The sequence below is a fragment of the Python bivittatus genome, unplaced genomic scaffold (assembly GCF_059951505.1).
Source record: "Python bivittatus isolate LINGU-HERP-01145 unplaced genomic scaffold, Pbiv_v1 ctg000270_np1212, whole genome shotgun sequence".
Taxonomy (NCBI): Eukaryota; Metazoa; Chordata; class Lepidosauria; order Squamata; family Pythonidae; genus Python; species Python bivittatus.
In genome coordinates this window covers 2,770,444-2,790,414 of record NW_028277050.1, presented here as the reverse complement: position 1 = coordinate 2,790,414, position 19,971 = coordinate 2,770,444, and the positions used below count along the sequence as shown (strand labels likewise).

Below are 19,971 nucleotides of genomic sequence, written 5' to 3'. Positions count from 1 at the left end.
TAGTAGAATACACTAAGATAGATGTTGGGGAGCATAGAATGGCATGGAATAAAGAACTGGAGTGATTATCCCGACAAATATTTCAAGGAAAGACCATTTGGCATCTACTTTTCTATCAATTTAAAATTATGTTTAATTCAATAAAGATTTGCATTTGTTGGAAACATGCTTAAAAAAGAAATTGGTGAATTCAGCTCATTGTTGGAGATGTGTTCCTCATGCAGTTTCTATGATGGATGGGTCATGCCCTATAGTTGCTCAGTTTGGGAAATAAATTATTTTACTGTTTTTTCTGAAAGACTCATTGATTTTGTAGATGTGTAAATTCTTTGAAGCTAAATACCAACAGTTTGGAAATAAATAGAGAACAACAGAAATGGGGGAAAAAATCCATTATTTTTCTCACAAGTGTACAGTGACCTGCAGATCTCACCATGTTACTACCCGGGATCTTATTTGGAGGACTATTGATAAGTTTGGAGTGCATGCATTATGTACATTTCTTTCCTTTTTTCTTTCTTTAATAGTATAAAATTACAACTATAATGATAAAAAACTAATACAAACTAAAAAATAAAACTAGAAGGTGTAGAAAAGAAAAAGAAAATAGAAAATAAATAAAATAAATAAAAAATAAGAATATAGTAAAGGAAAAGAAAAGAAATATATAAAGAAATGACTTCCCCTCTTCATCACAAGTATAAACAATTTAAGTAACTTATCACCTTCTCTTAAAATACAAATGATCTCTTCTTCCCATATCCCATCTCTTATCTATAAACAAATCCTTAAAAATCTCATTTCAGTCCTGATCAGCAAAAGTCCATTAAGGGATACCAAAGATAACAACATATCTATTTTAACCTTGATCAATAAACCAACTTTATATTCCCTCCTTTTACTTTTAACAATCTTGATTTTTAGTCCCTTTAAATAATGTCCTAGAACTTGATTTCTTTTCATTTTTTCTTTGGCCCTTCTCACAAAATTCTTCAAAGCTTTAACAAGTCTCTTTTGTAAATCCAGTATAGAAGTTTATCCAGGTCATTCTCTTGGTTTGTTATTTGTATATCCCTTTTAATTATTAAGACATCAACTGGTTTCATCTGTATGTCCAGTGTAGCATCTTTTTCCATGTCATTCTTGTACCCTGTCATTTTTAAATCCACTTTCAGATCAGTCTCAGTCTTGTCTGATAACACTTGTTCCTCTTCCATAACATCTTTTAGACACAGTCTATCTATAGAGACAGACACTCTTAAAATTAACTTCTGTGTCCATTGTTCAAAAATATCCTTCAATGTGTTGAATGTTAAAATATTTTGCTCCATTCTGTATTAGTAAGTCAAATTTAAGTGTTCTTCTCCTTTAATTGTAATCTTTAGTTCCTTCTAGTTCCCTCTAGTGTCCAACCTTCAAAGTCTCATTCTATCTTTTTTTTTTAAGAATTCAAACCAAAAGTATTTTTCCACAGGAAGGTTTCTTATAATTAATTCTAAAATCTTATTTAAAATTTATCTGGACTCTTAGTCCATTTGTAATTTTCTAAAATTTTGCTATTTTGCTGTTTATTCTAGAAAAAAAAATTAAGTCCTTAATTTTCTATTAAGTCCTTAAACTTCTATTTAAAACTTCTTTCGCTAAGGATTGAAGGAAACTCACCCAGCGCTGTCAACGTGTCGATCCAAAGGTTCCTAATAGCTGAAAAGCAGTGAAGCAATGTCTGAAAGTGATTAGAAAAGGAAGTCTGCAAACCCAGTGTCCTTAAAGGTGCTGAGCAAGATGGCTATTCCCTCGTCTTCCAGAGCTCTAAACCTGCCAGAAACTGCTGTTTTACAGTCTCCTTGCAAAGAGCAATTGTCGAAAGCACTTGGGGGTGATCTCAAATCCTTTCCTTGCCCAGAGAAGAATTACGAAGAGCTGGTCTACTCACTGGCTCTTCATTCCACCGCAGTCTTCAGTTCACCACTTCGTCCCCAGAAGTCGTACAATTTTTTCATATTACTAAATACACCCACTTTAATAGTAATTTCATTGTATGTGAGCCAGATGCGAGACAGATGTGACTCTCTCTGTGTCTATATGTGTTTTGTTTAATATGTAAGATGTCTTTCTTGCTCTTTTTGCTCTTGAAAAAGATGAAAATAAAATAGGGTCTTTGTTATGATTTCAAAAGACATACTTGAACAGATAAGCATTTCTCAACATTGCTTTCGATAGTGACTCCATAATTGCTATATTTCCAGAGCAGCACAAATTAAAGGATTATTTCCCACTGTGAGACAGTTGGCAGCCCAAACGGGAAACACTTGAGCAGCAGGTGACTCAGAAATGTTGCCATGATGCCAACAGTGTGAGGAGTTCTAGTGTTGCATCAACACTGTATAGCAAAGTAGTAAACAGCTTTATGGAGTGGGGCGGGGGCAAGTTGCTTTCCCCTGGCTAGGCAGGTCAACTGGGTATCTCTCTCTCCTGCTTAGTTGTGCTCTGTAAGGCCGGAAGGGACTCTATGCAACTGCAGGATTTGGAAGACTGGAAGTTCAACTTTGCCTGGGACTCGGATCTGTGTAGAAACTAGGGATATACAGCAGCGACAAGGTTTAGTTCTGACTCAGACTCTGACTTGGCTGTTTGAAAAACAGGGTTCAGCTGAAGGCAATGCAGTGAGCACATCTGAACAGTCATTCCAAAAACCAAAGCTTTGTAACTCTAGATCAGTGTTTCTCAACTTTGGCAGCTTGAAGATGTGTGGACTTCAACTCCCAGAATTCCCCAGCCAGCTTCAAGTTGCCAAGGTTGAGAAACACTGCTCTAGATGGTTTTCACTAGGAGTTAACAGTTACACCTTTTCTTGCTGCGTTTCATTCACAGAATTGAATGAAACTACAGTTAGCCCGTCACAAAAGACAAATAGGGCAACATATTAAAAAGAAAATAAAAGAATTAGATGAAATTCCTATATATATTCACCCATTTTGAGGGAATCCAGAAATACAAGTACAAACCGTTTCCTGTGGAACAGCATATACACACCAATGTTTTCCAACCTGCCCTCAAATATTAACTTTTTGTGAGCAATTGCTTCTAAATATATCATGCAGCAAAAAAAGTTGCAAAAATTTCAGAGGGATAATGGAATCAAACTCTTCATGTCTATTACCACTAAAGTGGTCCACACAGTACTAAATTGCTTACACGTGGTCTAAGTCCACTTAGGTTAAAGGTGTGGCAAAATTCTGAGCATGAAAAATTGTTTCTGTATTTTGAAAATGCATCAGGCTGTTAATAAAGTTTCATAACGAGATAACTGGTTTTGTGCTGGAAATGGGTTGCCTTTTTCTAATCTTGCCATCCGATGAGATGTTGGAGGTCATTTTGGCAGGATAAGGAAATGAATGTGAAGCAGCTGAAGCTAATATTCAGCAGGGTCAAAGGAGCTAAGAAAAGGAATGGGGAATATTCAAATGGGAGCAAAGATGTCTCATTCTATTGCCAGTACAGAGATGTTCAGGAGTTAATGGTGTTGTCTATTTTTGTTCAGGTTCTGACCATGCTCCACTATAATGGAGTTGAGAAGCCAACGGAAGACTGAATGGCTGGGTGGATTCTACGATGGGAATGTTATATACAGCTTTGGTTCACTGAAATGTTCATGGCTCCTGTTTCCTTTCTGGGCCTGGGAGAAGCATTAGAGCAAGTATTTAGACATCATAAATAACCTTGTTCTATTTGAGCTGTTAAAATGTTGGCAAAAATGAAAAATGGTAGCTGAAAACTGAATTAAAGATCTCCCAGTGGTGCCATTGTGGCAGCAAATGATGAGGGGAAAATACAGATATTACAGCTGCATGAGTGGCAAGAATTTCTGGGTGTTATACTCAACTTCAACTGAAGATATACAGTGACATATCCAGGAGGCTCAATGGAGTCTTTATTCATCTTGCCATGTCATGGAGCAAGTAAAGAGGGCCCCTTTGCCATTTCCCTACACACACCAAATTGCTCCCCGAGCTCACTTTGCAGGAATTGGAACATCCTATTTTGAACTATCCAGTGCAATTAGGAAGCTAAATATCCAGCAAACTAAAAATCGTTGCCGCTAAGGGGTTTACCCTTGAATTATGCTTACATCAAGGCTGCATTTTTCAGACACTGAGAGCTGAGATCAAAAAAGCTACTGTGGTCAACAGGTCCAGCAGTAAAACCACACTAACTGAAACGCCCTTTTGTTTCAGAAGCCAACAACGATTGCCCCCATGGCTGTGGTACCTTAGCCATGGGGTTCTTCTATTCCTTGAACAGTCCTGAGCCAGAAGAAAAGAGATGTCTGATCTGGGGATCAGAGTTAGAACAAGAACTCCAAAATATGTCAGGCCCCTTTTTTGAATGTCCTACACAGAGCAGTCAGTGAACTAATTCAGGATGTTAGCTTAGCTGTTTTTAGAATGTTTAAAGTAGTTTAACCATTGTACTGCTGTCAAATATGAACACAGTTGAGTGTTTTCCCATACTGCATGTTGGGAAGGTGTGGGAATGAATAAGTGTAACTTATGACCACCCTGTAAAATAGCATAATGTTCCTGTAGCTTACATTTCAGTGGCTGCTGTGAAACAGCCCTAGGTAAATGCAGGGACCAAATCTGGATGAGAAGCCGTGACAAGGAGGAACCTAAGTGGGGCTTGCTTGCAGGGTTACTGAAATGGGAAAGAAGTCATCGCAGGGTTACGAAGCTTTTCCTCTTCGTAAATTTCTGTTGTTCCTCGCTTTTGCTGCTGCCCCGTTCAAAAATTATCAAGGACCCACCTCCCTTAAAGGACTTGGGGGGAAAAAACAGCCTCGTGATTACTTTAGACTGCCTTAATACTAGATCAGGCCAATAATCCAGTCATCCAATCATCCAGTAATTCCAGTCATGTAATTTGCCAAGATCCTCCGCTTCTTTCCAGTTCCGTTACCTCGTATTTTTTTAACTGGATTGAACTTGGAAACTTATGCATGGAAATCGGGCAAACTTCCACTACATAGTGGCCTTCCTTGAAACAAGTTATCAAACTACTAACTGCTAAGATAGATCAGACCAAAAACGACATCTGGACATTCTTTCACAATATTTATTCATCCACCATAGAGATGACTAGCACAGAGAGGGCTTCCCTTGCTGGCTGTGTGGATGGGGTTCTCTGTCTATATCACTTTTTATGTGGTTTGGTCTGAATTTTGATGGGTAAAAATATACCATGTCAATTCTGCTGTTTTTCACTTAAGAATGACTTCCATTAAATGCCAACGTTTTAAAATATCTGAACGTGTCACATCTTTTAATGTGAGGAAGCACATATGGAAGATAGGATCTATCTGGAGGCCAATTCTCAGGATGGTTCTGTAATTATACTAAGGCTATTTAAAAAAAAACAAAGGATGTACAATGAATGTACAGATGAATAGGGTAAATACTTTGCTCTAAAATTTATTTAGAAACCAGCTCTAAACCATTGATTAATTTGCAGGCATGGAGAAAGCTGGGCTCATCTCACCGTGAACAGTTATTGCCATTTTAGTTTTATAGTATGTCTTTGTTCTTCATAAGTAAACTTAGCAATTGAAAACTATTTTATTTCCTGGCAGACAAAACACAAAAGGGGCAAAAGTTTATTTTGTATAAGATCTGTGCTTGGCACCTAGAAGCAGAGTTCTCTGCATAAGGCAAATCTTTATACACTTTCTTTCATAATATATATTTAACATACACTTTTATCACCCTCTTTAATATTCATAATATTGTATTCCCCTCCCTCCCACAAACGCCAGAAACATATTAAATACATTTATCTACAGCACATCAAAACCACCTCTCTACTGCAGTTCCTGTATTCACGTTATTTGGCAATTCCATTTTCACACTTTAACTTAAAGGACGACTTTACTCTTTTTATTGAGCGTCATTTGCTTGCTTGCTTTCCAAACAGATGAAGGAAAAATAATATTAAAAGAGCAATATTTGAGAAGGGCACTTATTTCTTGGCCAGTTCAGCTGGCTGTTAATGGCTAGCCCTCTGTTGTAGCCCCTGGCAATGGGGCTTCTGTCTCTTCCGGTAACACCCACTCAACACAACCCCTGACTAAGAGAAATTCTTCCTTTATAACTACCTCCTGGGGAAGATAAATGTTTTGCACCGGCTTGCCAATTGTTTGCACTTTATATAAGCCCTGCTTGTACAGTTGAGCTCAGCTTCCCCTTATACCTTTTCAAAATGAGATGTTGCCGGCAACAGTCATGCCTTTTTCAGATAAGCCTGCTATAAAAGCAATTCCTTGCCTGCATACATCAGGAAAATCTTTTAGTGTTAATGGGCATTTCCCCTCCTTTCCATCAGGCATAATTTTATAAAGAAAAAAATATTGTTCTCTGGGAAGAACCACATATCCCCAAAATAGAGAAGGCAAAATTCTCTCAGGAAGAGACATTCCAGTTCAGATAAAATGTTCACCAAGCTGACTGAGAGACAGCTATGGACTTGAATTAATAAATGTAGATAACAAGAAGGCATTTTGGCAGTTGTCTGTTTCTGACAGTGCAGTTATACAAGACAGCATCTTCAGGGACTGGTGCACACATCTGGGAAGCTTCCAAAAAAAAAAAAAAGCAGAAACACTGGGCTTCTGTTGGGAACAGTTCACGCCAAGCTCAGAGAATTATTGCATATACGGTAAAGCACGGCCCCTATTTTTTGTAAACAGTTTTCTCTATCTTTAAAACGAATCCATTGAAAATGGAAGCTATTCAGTTACACATGGCTTTTGATTCCGGTCTGCAGTTATTCAGTTCTTTGAAATGTAGCTATAGATGGCTTAGGTTCCACTGAGCATTCAAATACAAGTCCTGTTTAAATTTGGAAAGCAACCAGGAGGAAACCACCCGTAGATAAAAGCGATTCTTGCTCACAGTCGGCCAAGTGATGGCTCCACACACCATTTAAACCATATGCACGGACATTTGTGAAGATGACCCTGTGACAGAGCCATACTGCCGATTATCACAAGTGCTGGCTGCGGGCTGGCTGCCGCTGGGGGGGCTGATCACGTGCATGCTATGATCCATCCCCGTTGAAAGATATTGCCTCTCTCCAAAGGCCCCGCTGGAAGGAGGAGAGCAAAGTAAAGTGCTTTGTGTGGTGGCCAGTTTTTCAGGGCTTCCTGCCAGCCTTGGCGAAGCTGAGAAATTGTATCCATACAAATTATACGGGTTGTGAAGGGAAAAGGCATTGTAAGAACTCTGTTGCATATGGCCACTGCTAAACATATGGGAAGAAGAAGAAGCGGAGGTGGGGTTGCCAGCTTGCATGACATACTGGAACTGAGAGGTTGGGAATGATCCCAGCTGGCCACCATAAGCTTCCATTTTGCCATTCGTCGGCAGGGAAGAAGGAGCAGGCATTCCTGAGATCAGAGTTGGAGTCCGCTGAGGTATGAAGCTTTCCGATGGCTGAGCAGCAGCAGCAGCAGAAGAGCCACTCTGGAGCCGGTTGTATCCACTCTCACTCAAGCCTGGATAGCTCTGCAGGGCAGCCATGTTGCTTCTTGCACACGGTGGATATTCAGAGAGATTCAGGTTGCAAATCTGGCTCTCTCGGCAGCCAACATTGAAAGAGTTGGGGGTTAAATGAAAGGCTGGGGGTGAACAGGATGGAGAAAGAAGGTGGGAAGATGCTGAGGGAGAGGGGGTCCCTGTGCTGGAAGTGGTTGGGGAAGTGCCTGTGCTGCCCCCTAGGAAGACAACAGAAAAGAAAGCAACATATTTAAAATATAAGGTGAACAACACTTACTTGAATTTCTATCATTTTCTCTCTTATTTTATCCCAAACAAAAATACAAAAGACATAATCGTCTTTTGTCCTAATATCAAATTCATTCTAAAAGTGCTCAGGTAGCCAAAAACATGTATATGTCTGGGAAGGGAGGGAGGGAGGGAGGGAGGGAGACACACAGAGAGAAGGGAAGACAGCATACTGCAAAGCCAAGAAAAAGCCTCCGACATAATTTTTATTTCCAAGAATGCCTCTGGACCCCAAATGAGCTCCATAAACTTTCTAAAATAATGTCCAACCACAGCCCAGGGCTTTGTTTGAACTTATTTTTACGTGTCCAGAAAAAGGACAGAAGTAAGCTGGGAACATTCCACAGAAGAGGAAGATGGAGGGTAGTAAACTGCATTTCAGTAAATCGGCACTTTCTGACCAGATGTAGCCCTCCCCGGCAAACATTTATTGGATAGGTAACTCTTCTATAGCCTCCTTTTGGTGAGAGTCCCCAGAACATGCTTTCAAAATGTGAAGTGTGCTTACCAGCTCAAAAAGTTTGGACCTCTGTCCAAAAGGGAGGTATCAGTAGAGTAGGGAGTCTGAGCATACGCCAAATCATACCATATCCCCCTGCCATGTTCTTAGAATGATCCTCCCAAAATGTTGTTATTTGCTTCTTCACACATCCCCCCAAAGAAGTGGCCAAGAATGTCCTCCCATTTGCACTAATGGTACCAATAGCAGGAGGTTCTTGCCCAGGTTCTTCTCCTCCCATGAAATCCTGTTTTCCTTTGAGAGATTTGAGCTTCTCTTCAAATCAGCTGGATTCCTAAACAGCAGAATCTTCCAGAAGCTTAAATCTCAGTGAACCATTTTGTTTTAAGCCCCACTTGTTATAATTATTTTAAAAAATAACAATTTATAACTTAGTTCATAGGAAATAATGCCACCCCCTTTTTCTGGTTTTGAGAATCCCAGGCATGAATACTCAATAAAAGTATATTTAAGAACTCAGTTTAGAAGTACAGATGTGAACTTTTATCTATGTTTTTTGTTGTTCAAGGGTACAAGAAACCTGTGTCTTTATTTCCACACAATATTCTGCTTTCTCTGTCCTGCGTATCCTTACAAATCTCCCGCTGTATTTTGGGTATGTTCATTTTGAGAGGGAAACTTTCTTTGGCATCAATTTTTGCTTACATAGACTACAACATCAAGCTATCTGATGCTATAACATAATGTGATAAAAGGAAGCAGAAGTCAGCAGCTGGTCTCTAACATTTTCAGAAAATAAGAATATCAGACAATGTTGATTGATTTCACCTATGTCATCCTCTTGTGCAACCTGGGCAATGCCTCTGTGCTGAAAGTTGATTCAATTATTTAAAGAGACCTCTAGCCCTGATCATCGGAGTCCCATCATAAAACTACACATGATGTGTCAAATACATTTAATGAAATCACTGAAGACAACTGAGGAAAGTGGCATACAACAATACCTATTTAACATATTTAATAGGGGTGTGTAAGGCAGCACTATTCAACAGTGCCAGGCACTTCATTTCATTGAGGCATTTGGAAACAGGCTGCTACTTAATAATAATATTAAATTTATATGTCACCTGACTCTCAATGACTGGGCAGCTCACAACAATCAAATAAAGAAATTACAATAAACTCAATAAAGCATAAAAAATAACCAAAGCTTTTTGAAAGAATGCTTGAATCAAAAGTTTCATCAAGACAAAATGCTCCTTCCTTCCTTCCTTCCTTCCTTCCTTCCTTCCTTCCTTCCTTCCTTCCTTCCTTCCTTCCTTCCTTCCTTCCTTCCTTCCATTTTAAAGGAATATAAACCATCAAAGATAAAAGACATATAGAAAGAGTAAAATTGTAAAATACAGTTAGTAAAATACAAGTAAATAAACATAAGATCTAAAATGTGTGATATCATTTTTTACAGGAAAAAATAAGCCGCAATAAGTTTTAAATTAAGGATACCTGGTTAACACAATATAGATCACTAATTAAAATTATAGGCTATAATGAATTAGATCAACCCTAGAAATCTAATTTCTTATCAAGTTGAAATATAGACTCTAAATTTTAAAAAAAGCCACATTTGGAATGTGGCACAAATCCATGTACTAAATTATAATCCAAGAATGGTTTCCAGTTAGAATTGAGTTATAAATCAGATTTAATTTTCATTTTATGAAAATTATCGATTTACAATTCGATATTTTGGACATTGAAGCATAGTCACATAACTTGATTAGCTATTCTTCCAAGGAAGGAATTGAACAACTTTTTCCAATAAGAAGCACATAATATCCTTGCTGCAGTTAACATATTCAGAGCTAGTTCAGTACACTTTAAAAGTATGTATGGTTTAGTAATATTAACAAAAAGTATCTCAGGTTGGAAAGGAAATTTAACTTTCAAAATTTGTTTCGTGAATAATTTCCCCAAATTCCTAAGCTTTACAGCAATCACCAAATGTGAAAACATGATTCAACGCACTTGTTGCATTTCCAACACTTTTTAGAAAATGAACTATTCATCTTGGTCATCAGAACTGAAGTAACGTACCAGTGATAAAACATCTTGTGCTAATTTTCTCTAAGCGTAATATTCAGAGTGAATTTAATGTTCTTCCACTGAAATTCCCATTGTTATATCTCTATTACTGTGTTCAAATTCTGCATCTATTTAATTCAACAGTATTTGACCTGTTCTAACTCGAGTCATATTTCACTAATGGTTTATAAACTAAACCCAGTAAAAGTTCAAAGTTGTGTCTTATAAGATTTTCAAATTCTGTCAAGTCTCTCAGTTTGCGTAAGTGAAAAAGGTTTCTTAACCTCATTTGTTTTCGACAATGATGTACTGTATATGCCACTTTGACTTTGATACAACTTTCACTTCACATCATTTCAGAGCATATGGTTATCTTATAACCCTTTGATGTCTCTGTATTCCAATATATCTTCTGGAGTCTAAGTAGCAGTGTCGATATGAATGTGTTAACCATGCTGCTTATTAGCACAGATCTCTACTTTGCTTATTATAGGATTTCTGTATCTTCATCTGTATATCTTTTGGACCTTTGATCCATTCTGAATCCATCGTCATCCATCACCTTTAAACTTAGCCATGGTCCTTTTCCGTTAAATATCTCACCAATGAAAGTCCTTCTAAATCTGGAACGTGCAGAACGTGATTTACCAATATAGTTCTAGTGTTTCATTTTCATTACTGTATTTCAAAATACCTTGTCCAATTGCTTCAGCTTTAATACTCTTTCCATTAGCAAGATTTTTTTCCCTTGGTCACATAGTGTAAATTATTTAAAGACAGTCTCATCACGTGATATGACTAACAGCTCATGTCAGTCCATCAGCCTTTTGAAGATTTTTTTCGACGTAACTTTCAAATTTCCAGTCCATTCTTTATTAGCTTTATCAGTATTTGTTGCTTTATCTTTTTGTCTGTGCGCTTGAAAATTCCTCACGAATTACTTCACTTTCAGTATTGAACAAATCCGTCTTTCTTACTCTTGAATCAATGTTTAATTTCTTTTTCTGTGTAATTTATTATTTGCAATATTGTAAAGCTGTTTCTTCTTTTTGATTTTTATTTCTTTCACAACTTTTTGAGCTAAAGCTTAACTGCAAGTCTTCCTTTAATAAATGTTAAAGTTAATTCTACCTAAAACCATGTTTCTAAACATAGGGTTACATGTTTCAGATGGAATACACAGAAATTAAAGCTGCTGTATAGTCATTTATTATCTATTTCCAAACCTGTTCAGTTGTCCACCTACTCCTAATATAGAATGAATGTGTTCTTGACCACTTCAAGTCTTTCTTTTCACAGTTTTCTTAATAAGAACTGCTTACTGTTGAGGCTTCTTTTATATATTTCATGTAAAACTCCCCACAACCCACTTTAAAACACCTGGATCAGTTTTTCCACTTCATATCCATATTGTCATAGAGCTACTTGGTGGGAATGGCAAAAGCTGAGAATTAGCAGACTAAGAATTCACTTATCTACTTTTTATGCTTCAGCTTAAACATTGTAAGAAAGCCACAAACAGAACATCTGTCAGGTAGTTATACATATTGACAAATCCTTTGCTTGTAAAACCAAACTTAACATTTCCTATTTGTGTTGTGTGAGCAAGAGAATTGCATACAGAAATCTGGAAAATCTGCTGTGGGAAAATGATAAAGTACAGAATTACTGGAATTCTTGTTTATTTTTGTTAATAAATGTTCTTCATTGAATTGGAAAAAAAAAAAAACCCCAAAGCCAAATATTTTTAATAATGAGAACATGGATCAGATTCAACTAAAAGTCAGTTTAAATTGTTTAATCTTTTTTTCTTTTTCTGGCTCTCTCTAACCCAAATGAACCCCATAATATCTCATTGCCATCTGCATGAAATTAATCTTACATCTGTTTTGTCCCAATATCAAACCAGTCTTGGGGGTGATATCATTCTTGAAGTGTTGGTTCTCTAATGCTGAAGTTCTGGAACATCAGTATGGTTTCTGGCCCCAATTCTGATAGAAGGTGCTTGAAAAACATTTATTCGTTTAAACCCACTTGGTTTGTCTTCTTGTAAAATATTTTTTTCCTGCAAACCTTCAGTGACTTTCTTTTGCTTGAATTCTAAACTAGAGAGATAACAGCTTTCAACTGGAAAGGGAAGAAGGAAATCATGACTGAGGGCCAATCAGTGCTGTCAAGGAGTAATCCATAAAAATCAATGGGAATATAAAAATCAATGATATTAATGCCTTGAGGCACACTGTGCTATTTCCTCAGGAAACAAGAGTGGCTTGTTTTGTGAGATGGGCGGCTATATAAATTAGACAAATAAATAACATAAATAAACCTTATTATTCATGGAACCTTCGGTGAAAAGAGCAATAATTATAATTCTAGTAGTCGTATAATATGAATTATTTAGGAACAAGATTCTGATTACATTTAGATAAGAAATATTTTTGCAAAGTTCCACATTAATGGGATTATGTTGCTTGAGACCCATTCATGTCATTACGATCCCTTGACAGCCCCTATTTCTTTCCAAAAATAAAAATATATTTTAAAAAATAAATGAATCTTTTTCTTACAGAATCATCATCTACCTTTCCTTCCAATATGCAGCCACTGGGAAATATCTGGAGAGTTGTAGGCCATTACTGCATAAGTGCAAATATAAGGCAAAACCACCGTAGCCAAGGACTTGCAAGAACTAATGATATACTCTTAAAAAATGTTCAGGTCCTGTATAGTGCTCTGGAGTTCCATAGTAGATACATGTCCCTTATTTAAATCATACCCATATAAGACTTAGCATATCTTACATCATCAGGAAAGCAACTTTCAAGTGGCAACTTCAACTGAAAAAAATGGCATGGGAAAAAGAATTACTACCTCCCTGAGGCCATATTTCAGAATCAGTGGTGGTGCCAATCAAATAAACAAACAAGATCATGACCAAGATGTTGGTCATGGAATATTTATATCCTATCCAGTTAGGCCTTAAATATCTTTCAGTGAAGTTTTAAGGATCCCGCGGGCAGTTATACAGTATATATTCATTTGATTATAATCTAAAACATCTCCGAGACCATAAGCAAACAAATATTGACTGACATGAACTGCAAGTTACCCTCTGCATTTGTCAAAGATGTTGCTCATGACACACTCCTAGCTATTTGAAAAGCGAAAATGAGACCCTTTTCTACGGTAGTCGCCTGACTTTGGAAGACTCTGCTAATTGCAATTTGTGTCAGACTTCCTCTCTGTATCTCTTTCACAAGGAATTGAAGATATTTTCATTTCAAAGGGCTTGTAACATGATGTAAAAGATGAATAAAGTTTTATTGCTGCCATTTTTAATGTGTTAACAGCTTTTAAATGTCCTGCTATTCTTTTATAAGGGTTGGTCGTACTATATTCTCTTGTATTGGTTTAGACATTACTATATATTTCTTGTGTTACTTTATTATATGCCAACCTGAGGACTTTTATAGAAGCATGTTTGCGTATATGTGCTCATGGATTTTGTGTAATTTTAAACCAGGAACTTGTATAAGAGTTCACCTTGTGATATGAACCTCCATGAAAAAGATCTGTGTAATTTACTATTCGGATTATCTGTCTGGCTTCATTCAACAGAGCAAGGCCCCTTGACAAAACTGAAGGTGCAGAAAATAAGAAGCTAACAAATCTGTCACTAGATTCCCAATAAAAGTTTGGTCACCTGCAAAAACAAAGTTATATATACTGTAGAGAGTTGTTTACCTAATAGTTACAAGAATTGTACTGAAAAGTTATTCCAATTAGCAAGCTAGTTAAGCATGGGCTGTGGGGTATAACAACTAAGTAAATTCAAAGCTGGCTCAAAAAAATTGCTCAACACTTCCTCATCAGACTAGACAGAAGCATCAGAGGCACTGTGAGAAGAGGATGTCACGGTGTTCAGTTCTGAGTCCTATTCCCTTCAACATTTTTATTAATGATTTGCATGAGGAGGTAGACCAAATGCTAACCAGATCTGTGGGATAGCTAATACTCTAGAAGATAGAAATAAAAATAAAAACAATCTAGATGTGATAGAGAAAAGGGTTGAACATAACAGTGAAATTTAACAAAGGCAAGTTATTTGCATAGGAAGTAGAAATCAGATGTACAGATATAGGCCAGGGGACCCTGGGTTTGACAACAGTACATAAAAAAGATACAGGTAGTCCCCGGAGTAAGAACACTCGGTTTACGGATGACCCATAGTTAAGAACAGAGCCGATTGTAGCAAAATTTGAGTTAAATACACAATGATTCAAGTTAAATGCACAATGGTTTGAGTTAATTACACAATACTACTTATACAGTATTATACAATCATACTGTTCTGGCTTAATACAAATTCAACTTAAGGACAGACCTTGGAACGGAATTCACACTGCAATAGTTGTTTATCATAAACTGAATGTGAATCAACAGTGTGATGTAGTTGCAAAAAAGATTCACGCAATCTTAGGTTACAAGAACAGTTGAATAGTTTCCAAATATCAGGCAGACGTTTCACTTTATTTTGCATTGCTAGGATCCATGCATAAGTGCAATACTGTGTCCAGCTTTGAGCACTAGACTTTAAGAAAGGTTCAAAGAAGTTAGACTAGGTTCAGAGGAGAGCAAGGAGGCGGATCAAGAGACTAGAACCTGAGGATGTTTAGGGTGGAGAAAAGAAGACAGAGGGTAGGAAGATTTTGATAGCATTCTTGAAATCCTTGAAAGAATGTCACATAAAAGATGGCCAAGTCTATCACAGTGTAGCACAAGCCATGGTATTAATACTGCCAAGCGACAGGAAGATGGATTCCAATTGAATATTTAAAAAATACTTCCCAAGAATAAGAGCCGGCTGATATGGGGGGGCTACACAGCCATCTCTCGGGGATGCTTTGATTTAGATTCTTGCATTGAGCAGAAGATGGGCCTGGATAACCTAAAAGGCCTCTTGAAACTATGATTGTAAGATAGGGAAGAAGAAAGGAAATCATTACGACAGTTCCAGTTGTTGAGCCCCACTTGAGTTTAACAAAACATATGTTTTAAGGAATACTGCATTAGTTGGAAGCAGTACTTATTTCTAAGTCATTTGAAAGGATTGGTTAGTATTTCCATCTGTCCAGGGTCTATGTAAAATCCTACTTAATTCAGAACTCAGCCCAGAACCTGATCACAATGTAGAAAGCACTGTATTACATTTCTTCGGGGAATAAGAGATCATCCACTTGCAACGATGGGCATTGTCACAAAGGGCTTTCCCTTTTCCCTCAGTGTGGAGTGCAAATATTGTTTTGGAGCTCAGTCTCAGGCAAGCATCTGGCTCTGCGATGGGCAGTTTGGGCAGCAATAAGTCACTCATTTAAGGGCTACCAATTCCCTGCTTTGGGATGTACTGACTTTGTATAAGACCTCCGTAGAAAATTGCAAAACAACCAGAGAGTCTTTACATTTCCTCTTTTGCATTTTCTCCGCCTTCAGGATAATTGCATGCAAAGTAAAGGCTATCCATTCTGGAAGTGTAAAGTGAGCTATATCCCAGGTTTTGGCAAGCAAGTTCTGAACTGGAAACCACATTTTGGGAATGCCACCTTGCTTGAGCAGCCAAAAGAACAGTTGCTAGTAGCCTGCAGGGAGCTAACTAGTCACATGGTGTTGGCTTCCTTCCTGGTTTTTCAGCTGCCAAATTGCATTTAAAGCAGCTAAAAATACATTAAATATTTTCCTTTCCTTATATTACTTGACTATATCAGCAGTTGCTGTAGCTGCTATGAGCGTGTTATTTGATAACCAAGAGGAGGACAGAAGGTTATCAGTGCAGATATTAATACAAGGCACATCTAATCAAGTGTGTAAATGCCACAAGTTTCAGGCCCAAGGATATTCTCAAAGAAAACTATTCCATGCTCTGATTTTTACACCATAAAGCAGTGTTGTCCAAACTTGGCCACTTTAAGATGAGTGGACTTCAACTCCCAGAATTCCCCAGCCAGCCATGCTGGCTGGGGAATTCTGGGAGTTGAAGTCCACTCATCTTAAAGTGGCCAAGTTTGGACAACACTGCCATAATGCACTGGAATTTCATGTACAATCCTACTACAAGGAGGAAACAAGCTACCCAAGGTGCAGAAGATGTATTCTCTGGTTAATTCTTGCTTTAAAATAGCTCTTGGAAGGTTAAGAAAGAAAGTTACCCTTTTTTCATCTGTGCTATTAACTGAATCTAAATTTCTTCCCTTCAAATTTGCTATTAGTTTTAAGGCACCTCTAGAAAACAATTTACACTATAGAAAACACTGTCAACAACATCTTTATTATGGTCTTCAACCAGTATTACAAATAAGAAAAGAAAAGAAATTCCTTCAGCAAACTCATTACCAAAAAATTATCATAAAACAAGAGAACAACACATCTAAGTCAAAATTTTGTGCAGTTGTATGGCTCAATGAAGGTATTCAGCAACTTGGAATGTGAGTGAAGAGTTAACATCCCTTAAAAAATAGCGTACATAACATTTGTCTGTATGACCCTCAATTTTGGAAATAATTGGAAAGAGCAAAGCACGTCTCACTACATAAAGGACACCATAAGTAGATGTGGGCAAGAATTTCTACCTCTCTAATGCCACAATTTCTACCTTTCTAATGCCACAAGTCTCTGAGAATAAGGAGTTTCATGTAATCTACCCACCAATAGTGCAGAAGGAAGAGCATTAAAACAAATTCTAGAAAAAGCCCATCTATATTTACTCAGGGTTAGATTGTGTAAATACCCTGCAGTAGACATCTTACATTTGGCGATAAAATCCAGGAACAGTGGTGAGATCATTGTGATGATCAATGTCCCTGATTCATTGCTTTACTATTGCTTTGGCCTCCATAAGTGTTAATTGGCCTATATCTTCAGGAGAAAGGGTGCAACTACATAACTCCTCCGTACAGTTCAGTACCAACAACACTGATATCTGTCTGTCAACAGCAGAGGTAATAGTCCTTTAGGATCAAACATGATTCTGATAAAGGCACACTAGCATACGGATCATAATATAAAACTTGAAAATAACATACCGAAGTATTGGAGGGAATGCTATTATGGACTTGGGTAGTACTGTTATAGGAATAACGTGTTCTAATATGCCAAATCAGGGAGGGGATTTGGGATTTTATAGCTTTGATTGACAATTTTTTCTTCTCATCAACAGTTGTTGTTTTTTTCCTGCTAAGCAGAGAACACTATTTATTTATTACATTTTGTCTAGGCGGGCAATTTTTTAAAAAATCAATCAGGATATAAGGGAGATTCTAGTCTTACAAGGCATGTAACAGCAGAAGGGTATCACTAGGAACAGAGGCAAAAGAGCCATTGGGCTGGGTGTTAAATTCCTGAAATAGCTCCATATAATTGAAAGAGGGTTTCCAATTGCACAGCTCACACATGTGTCATAATTGAGCAATGAGGGACTTACCGTTTCATACATTTGAATAAACTATGGATTGAAAAAATAGTGTTCAAACAACAGATGGACGAATCTAGAAAATCCAGCTTTGACTCTTCCAAATTTTAACTAAACCCTGATCTTTCTCCCAGTTGTTAAGTTCCATCTGATCCATAATAGTGGGAAGATGCAATACCAAGTTTGAGAGGGCAGTGGGGAACATGAGAGAGACTGCTATAGTTTCTGGCACTTTATAAGGCACCTTGCTAACCAGAAGATGACAGTACAAAGTGCAGCGAAGTGCCAATTCTGTTGTACTATGATGTCTTTGGTTCTGCACTGTGTCACGTCATGCCACAAATGCTTTGTCATGGGGTGGGTGGACAAAGGTGAGACTATGTAAACTTTTCTAATTAATTAAACCTAAAAGAAGAGCACTGTAAAAGATAAACACTGTAAATTGAAGATCTCAGTTGCAGTCAGAAATGTATGTCTATAGGGCGCAAGTGCATAATACAGATGTTTTTCTGATTCCTACTTTAGACGTGCTTTAGCCATTTATACCACCCGTGAATTTCCACCTCTGCGCTTACATCGCTGTTAAATAAAAATGGATATATCTTTCAAATTCTGCACACGTGCAACAATGTCCCTTATGTTTTTGAGAATTTATTTCTGTTGGTAACAATATAAAATAAATATGTTAAGGATTATTAAAAGTATGCACAGAATAAATTCAATAACATTAATAAAATGAACAACAAAGGAAAAGATAAATGACAGGTCTACTAAAGTGACCAACATATATATGACCACTAATATTCCTGATGGAACAGAAGTGTTTGGCTAAGCATTGCGTGCCAGTAAGTCAATGCCACAGTAGATGGTATTCTATACTCCTACTGGCACCACAGAAAAAGACCCATTTTGTAGTGCTCTTAGCACTTTGTATTCAAAAGCCAAAAGATGCTTTGGACCACAGAGGTACAAATGCAGCACCTGACTGCATTTCTTAGGTCAACCGTGCCTTTTCCTGCATGGCTCCACAACACACTATCCTAGAAAAAGGCACAATTGGTCCAAAATACCTTTTGGCCTTTGAACCCACCGCACAACCATATGTACTCTGGGACAATATGGTAGGTCTTCCCCTCTTCCCCACCCAAAATATTTAAAAACTAGGCTGAAACAGCAAGGTCCTTTCAGATAACCAGCCAAGTATGCAGAACTGTCCCAGATCAACCTCATGTGTAATGAACCTGTGACCTCCCCACTTCTGCCATGGTCTGCTTTTGTGTAAAGAACCTAAAATTAGTAGAGAGGAGAGATGGAAGAAAAAATACTCCATTTAATCCTGGAGCTGTGGAAGGACCATTCTAATATTATTAATGCCTTCTTGCAGATTTTGGGGAGAAAAGCAGAACACAGTATTCTGCCAGGTGGGATCATATTCCTGAGTGTACTAGACTGCTTCCAAGGTTCACACACCCTCTCAGAGCCTAAATAGTTTATCTGTGCTACAGATTTCAATTATCTTAACATCATTTTAATTTCCTAGTGATTTCTTTTAATCATGTAGGACTTTCTGCAGCAGTGTGTCTAACTGCTACTCTCTTGCTTTGTCCAGTTTTGTATTTTTAATTATTTAATTGCAAATGTATACTGACCTAGATGATCCATTTTGGAGCCAGAAAGTCAGTATATATAGTTTTAAATTAATAAGCAAGCTCTGTGAAGAAACTGAAGCTTCTTTTGCAGAAAATTCAGCAGAGTACAATCCCTGCAACAGAGTACAATTCCTGGATACTCAGGAATAAATCATAACAATCTTAACTAATTACTAGAACGAACATTCTTAAAAGCAAGGGAAATTTAGCAAAAGGCTTCGTTTCTCCCTGCCATCTTATCACTCCAGGAGGAGACAGACAATCCTTAATCAGTGTTAGGATTTTCTGGTGACCATTTAAAATGCCATCCCTGAATATCATACTATGCAAGAATGTAAATCCTCAGGGGATATTGTGACAAACAGACTGGAAATATTGCCAGTTTTCCCAGGAAATATATCAGCAAAGGTTTATTTCAGAAGTGGCCTTTGCTAAAGTCAGGGATCATCTAACAGTGCTCCATGTTCCTTGGCAGTGACAAGA

At 37.5% G+C, this 19,971-nt stretch overlaps 1 protein-coding gene and 1 long non-coding RNA gene across 2 annotated transcripts in view; one reads left to right on the top strand and one right to left on the bottom strand.

Moving 5' to 3' along the window:
* LOC148216229 (uncharacterized) overlaps positions 1-5,317 on the top strand; it is a 36,124-nt gene extending 30,807 nt beyond the window's left edge. Inside the window, exon 5 of the long non-coding RNA XR_015795790.1 lies at positions 3,542-5,317. This is a non-coding gene — a long non-coding RNA (uncharacterized LOC148216229). The remainder of the gene's footprint in view (positions 1-3,541) is intronic.
* Positions 5,318-5,485: 168 nt separating this feature from the next.
* Positions 5,486-19,971, bottom strand: part of TBX15 (T-box transcription factor 15) — a 75,681-nt gene continuing 61,195 nt past the window's right edge. The window contains exon 8 of the mRNA XM_088138605.1: positions 5,486-7,765. Within this exon, the coding sequence (XP_087994731.1) occupies positions 6,975-7,765 (791 nt within the window). The 3' untranslated portion in view covers positions 5,486-6,974. The remainder of the gene's footprint in view (positions 7,766-19,971) is intronic.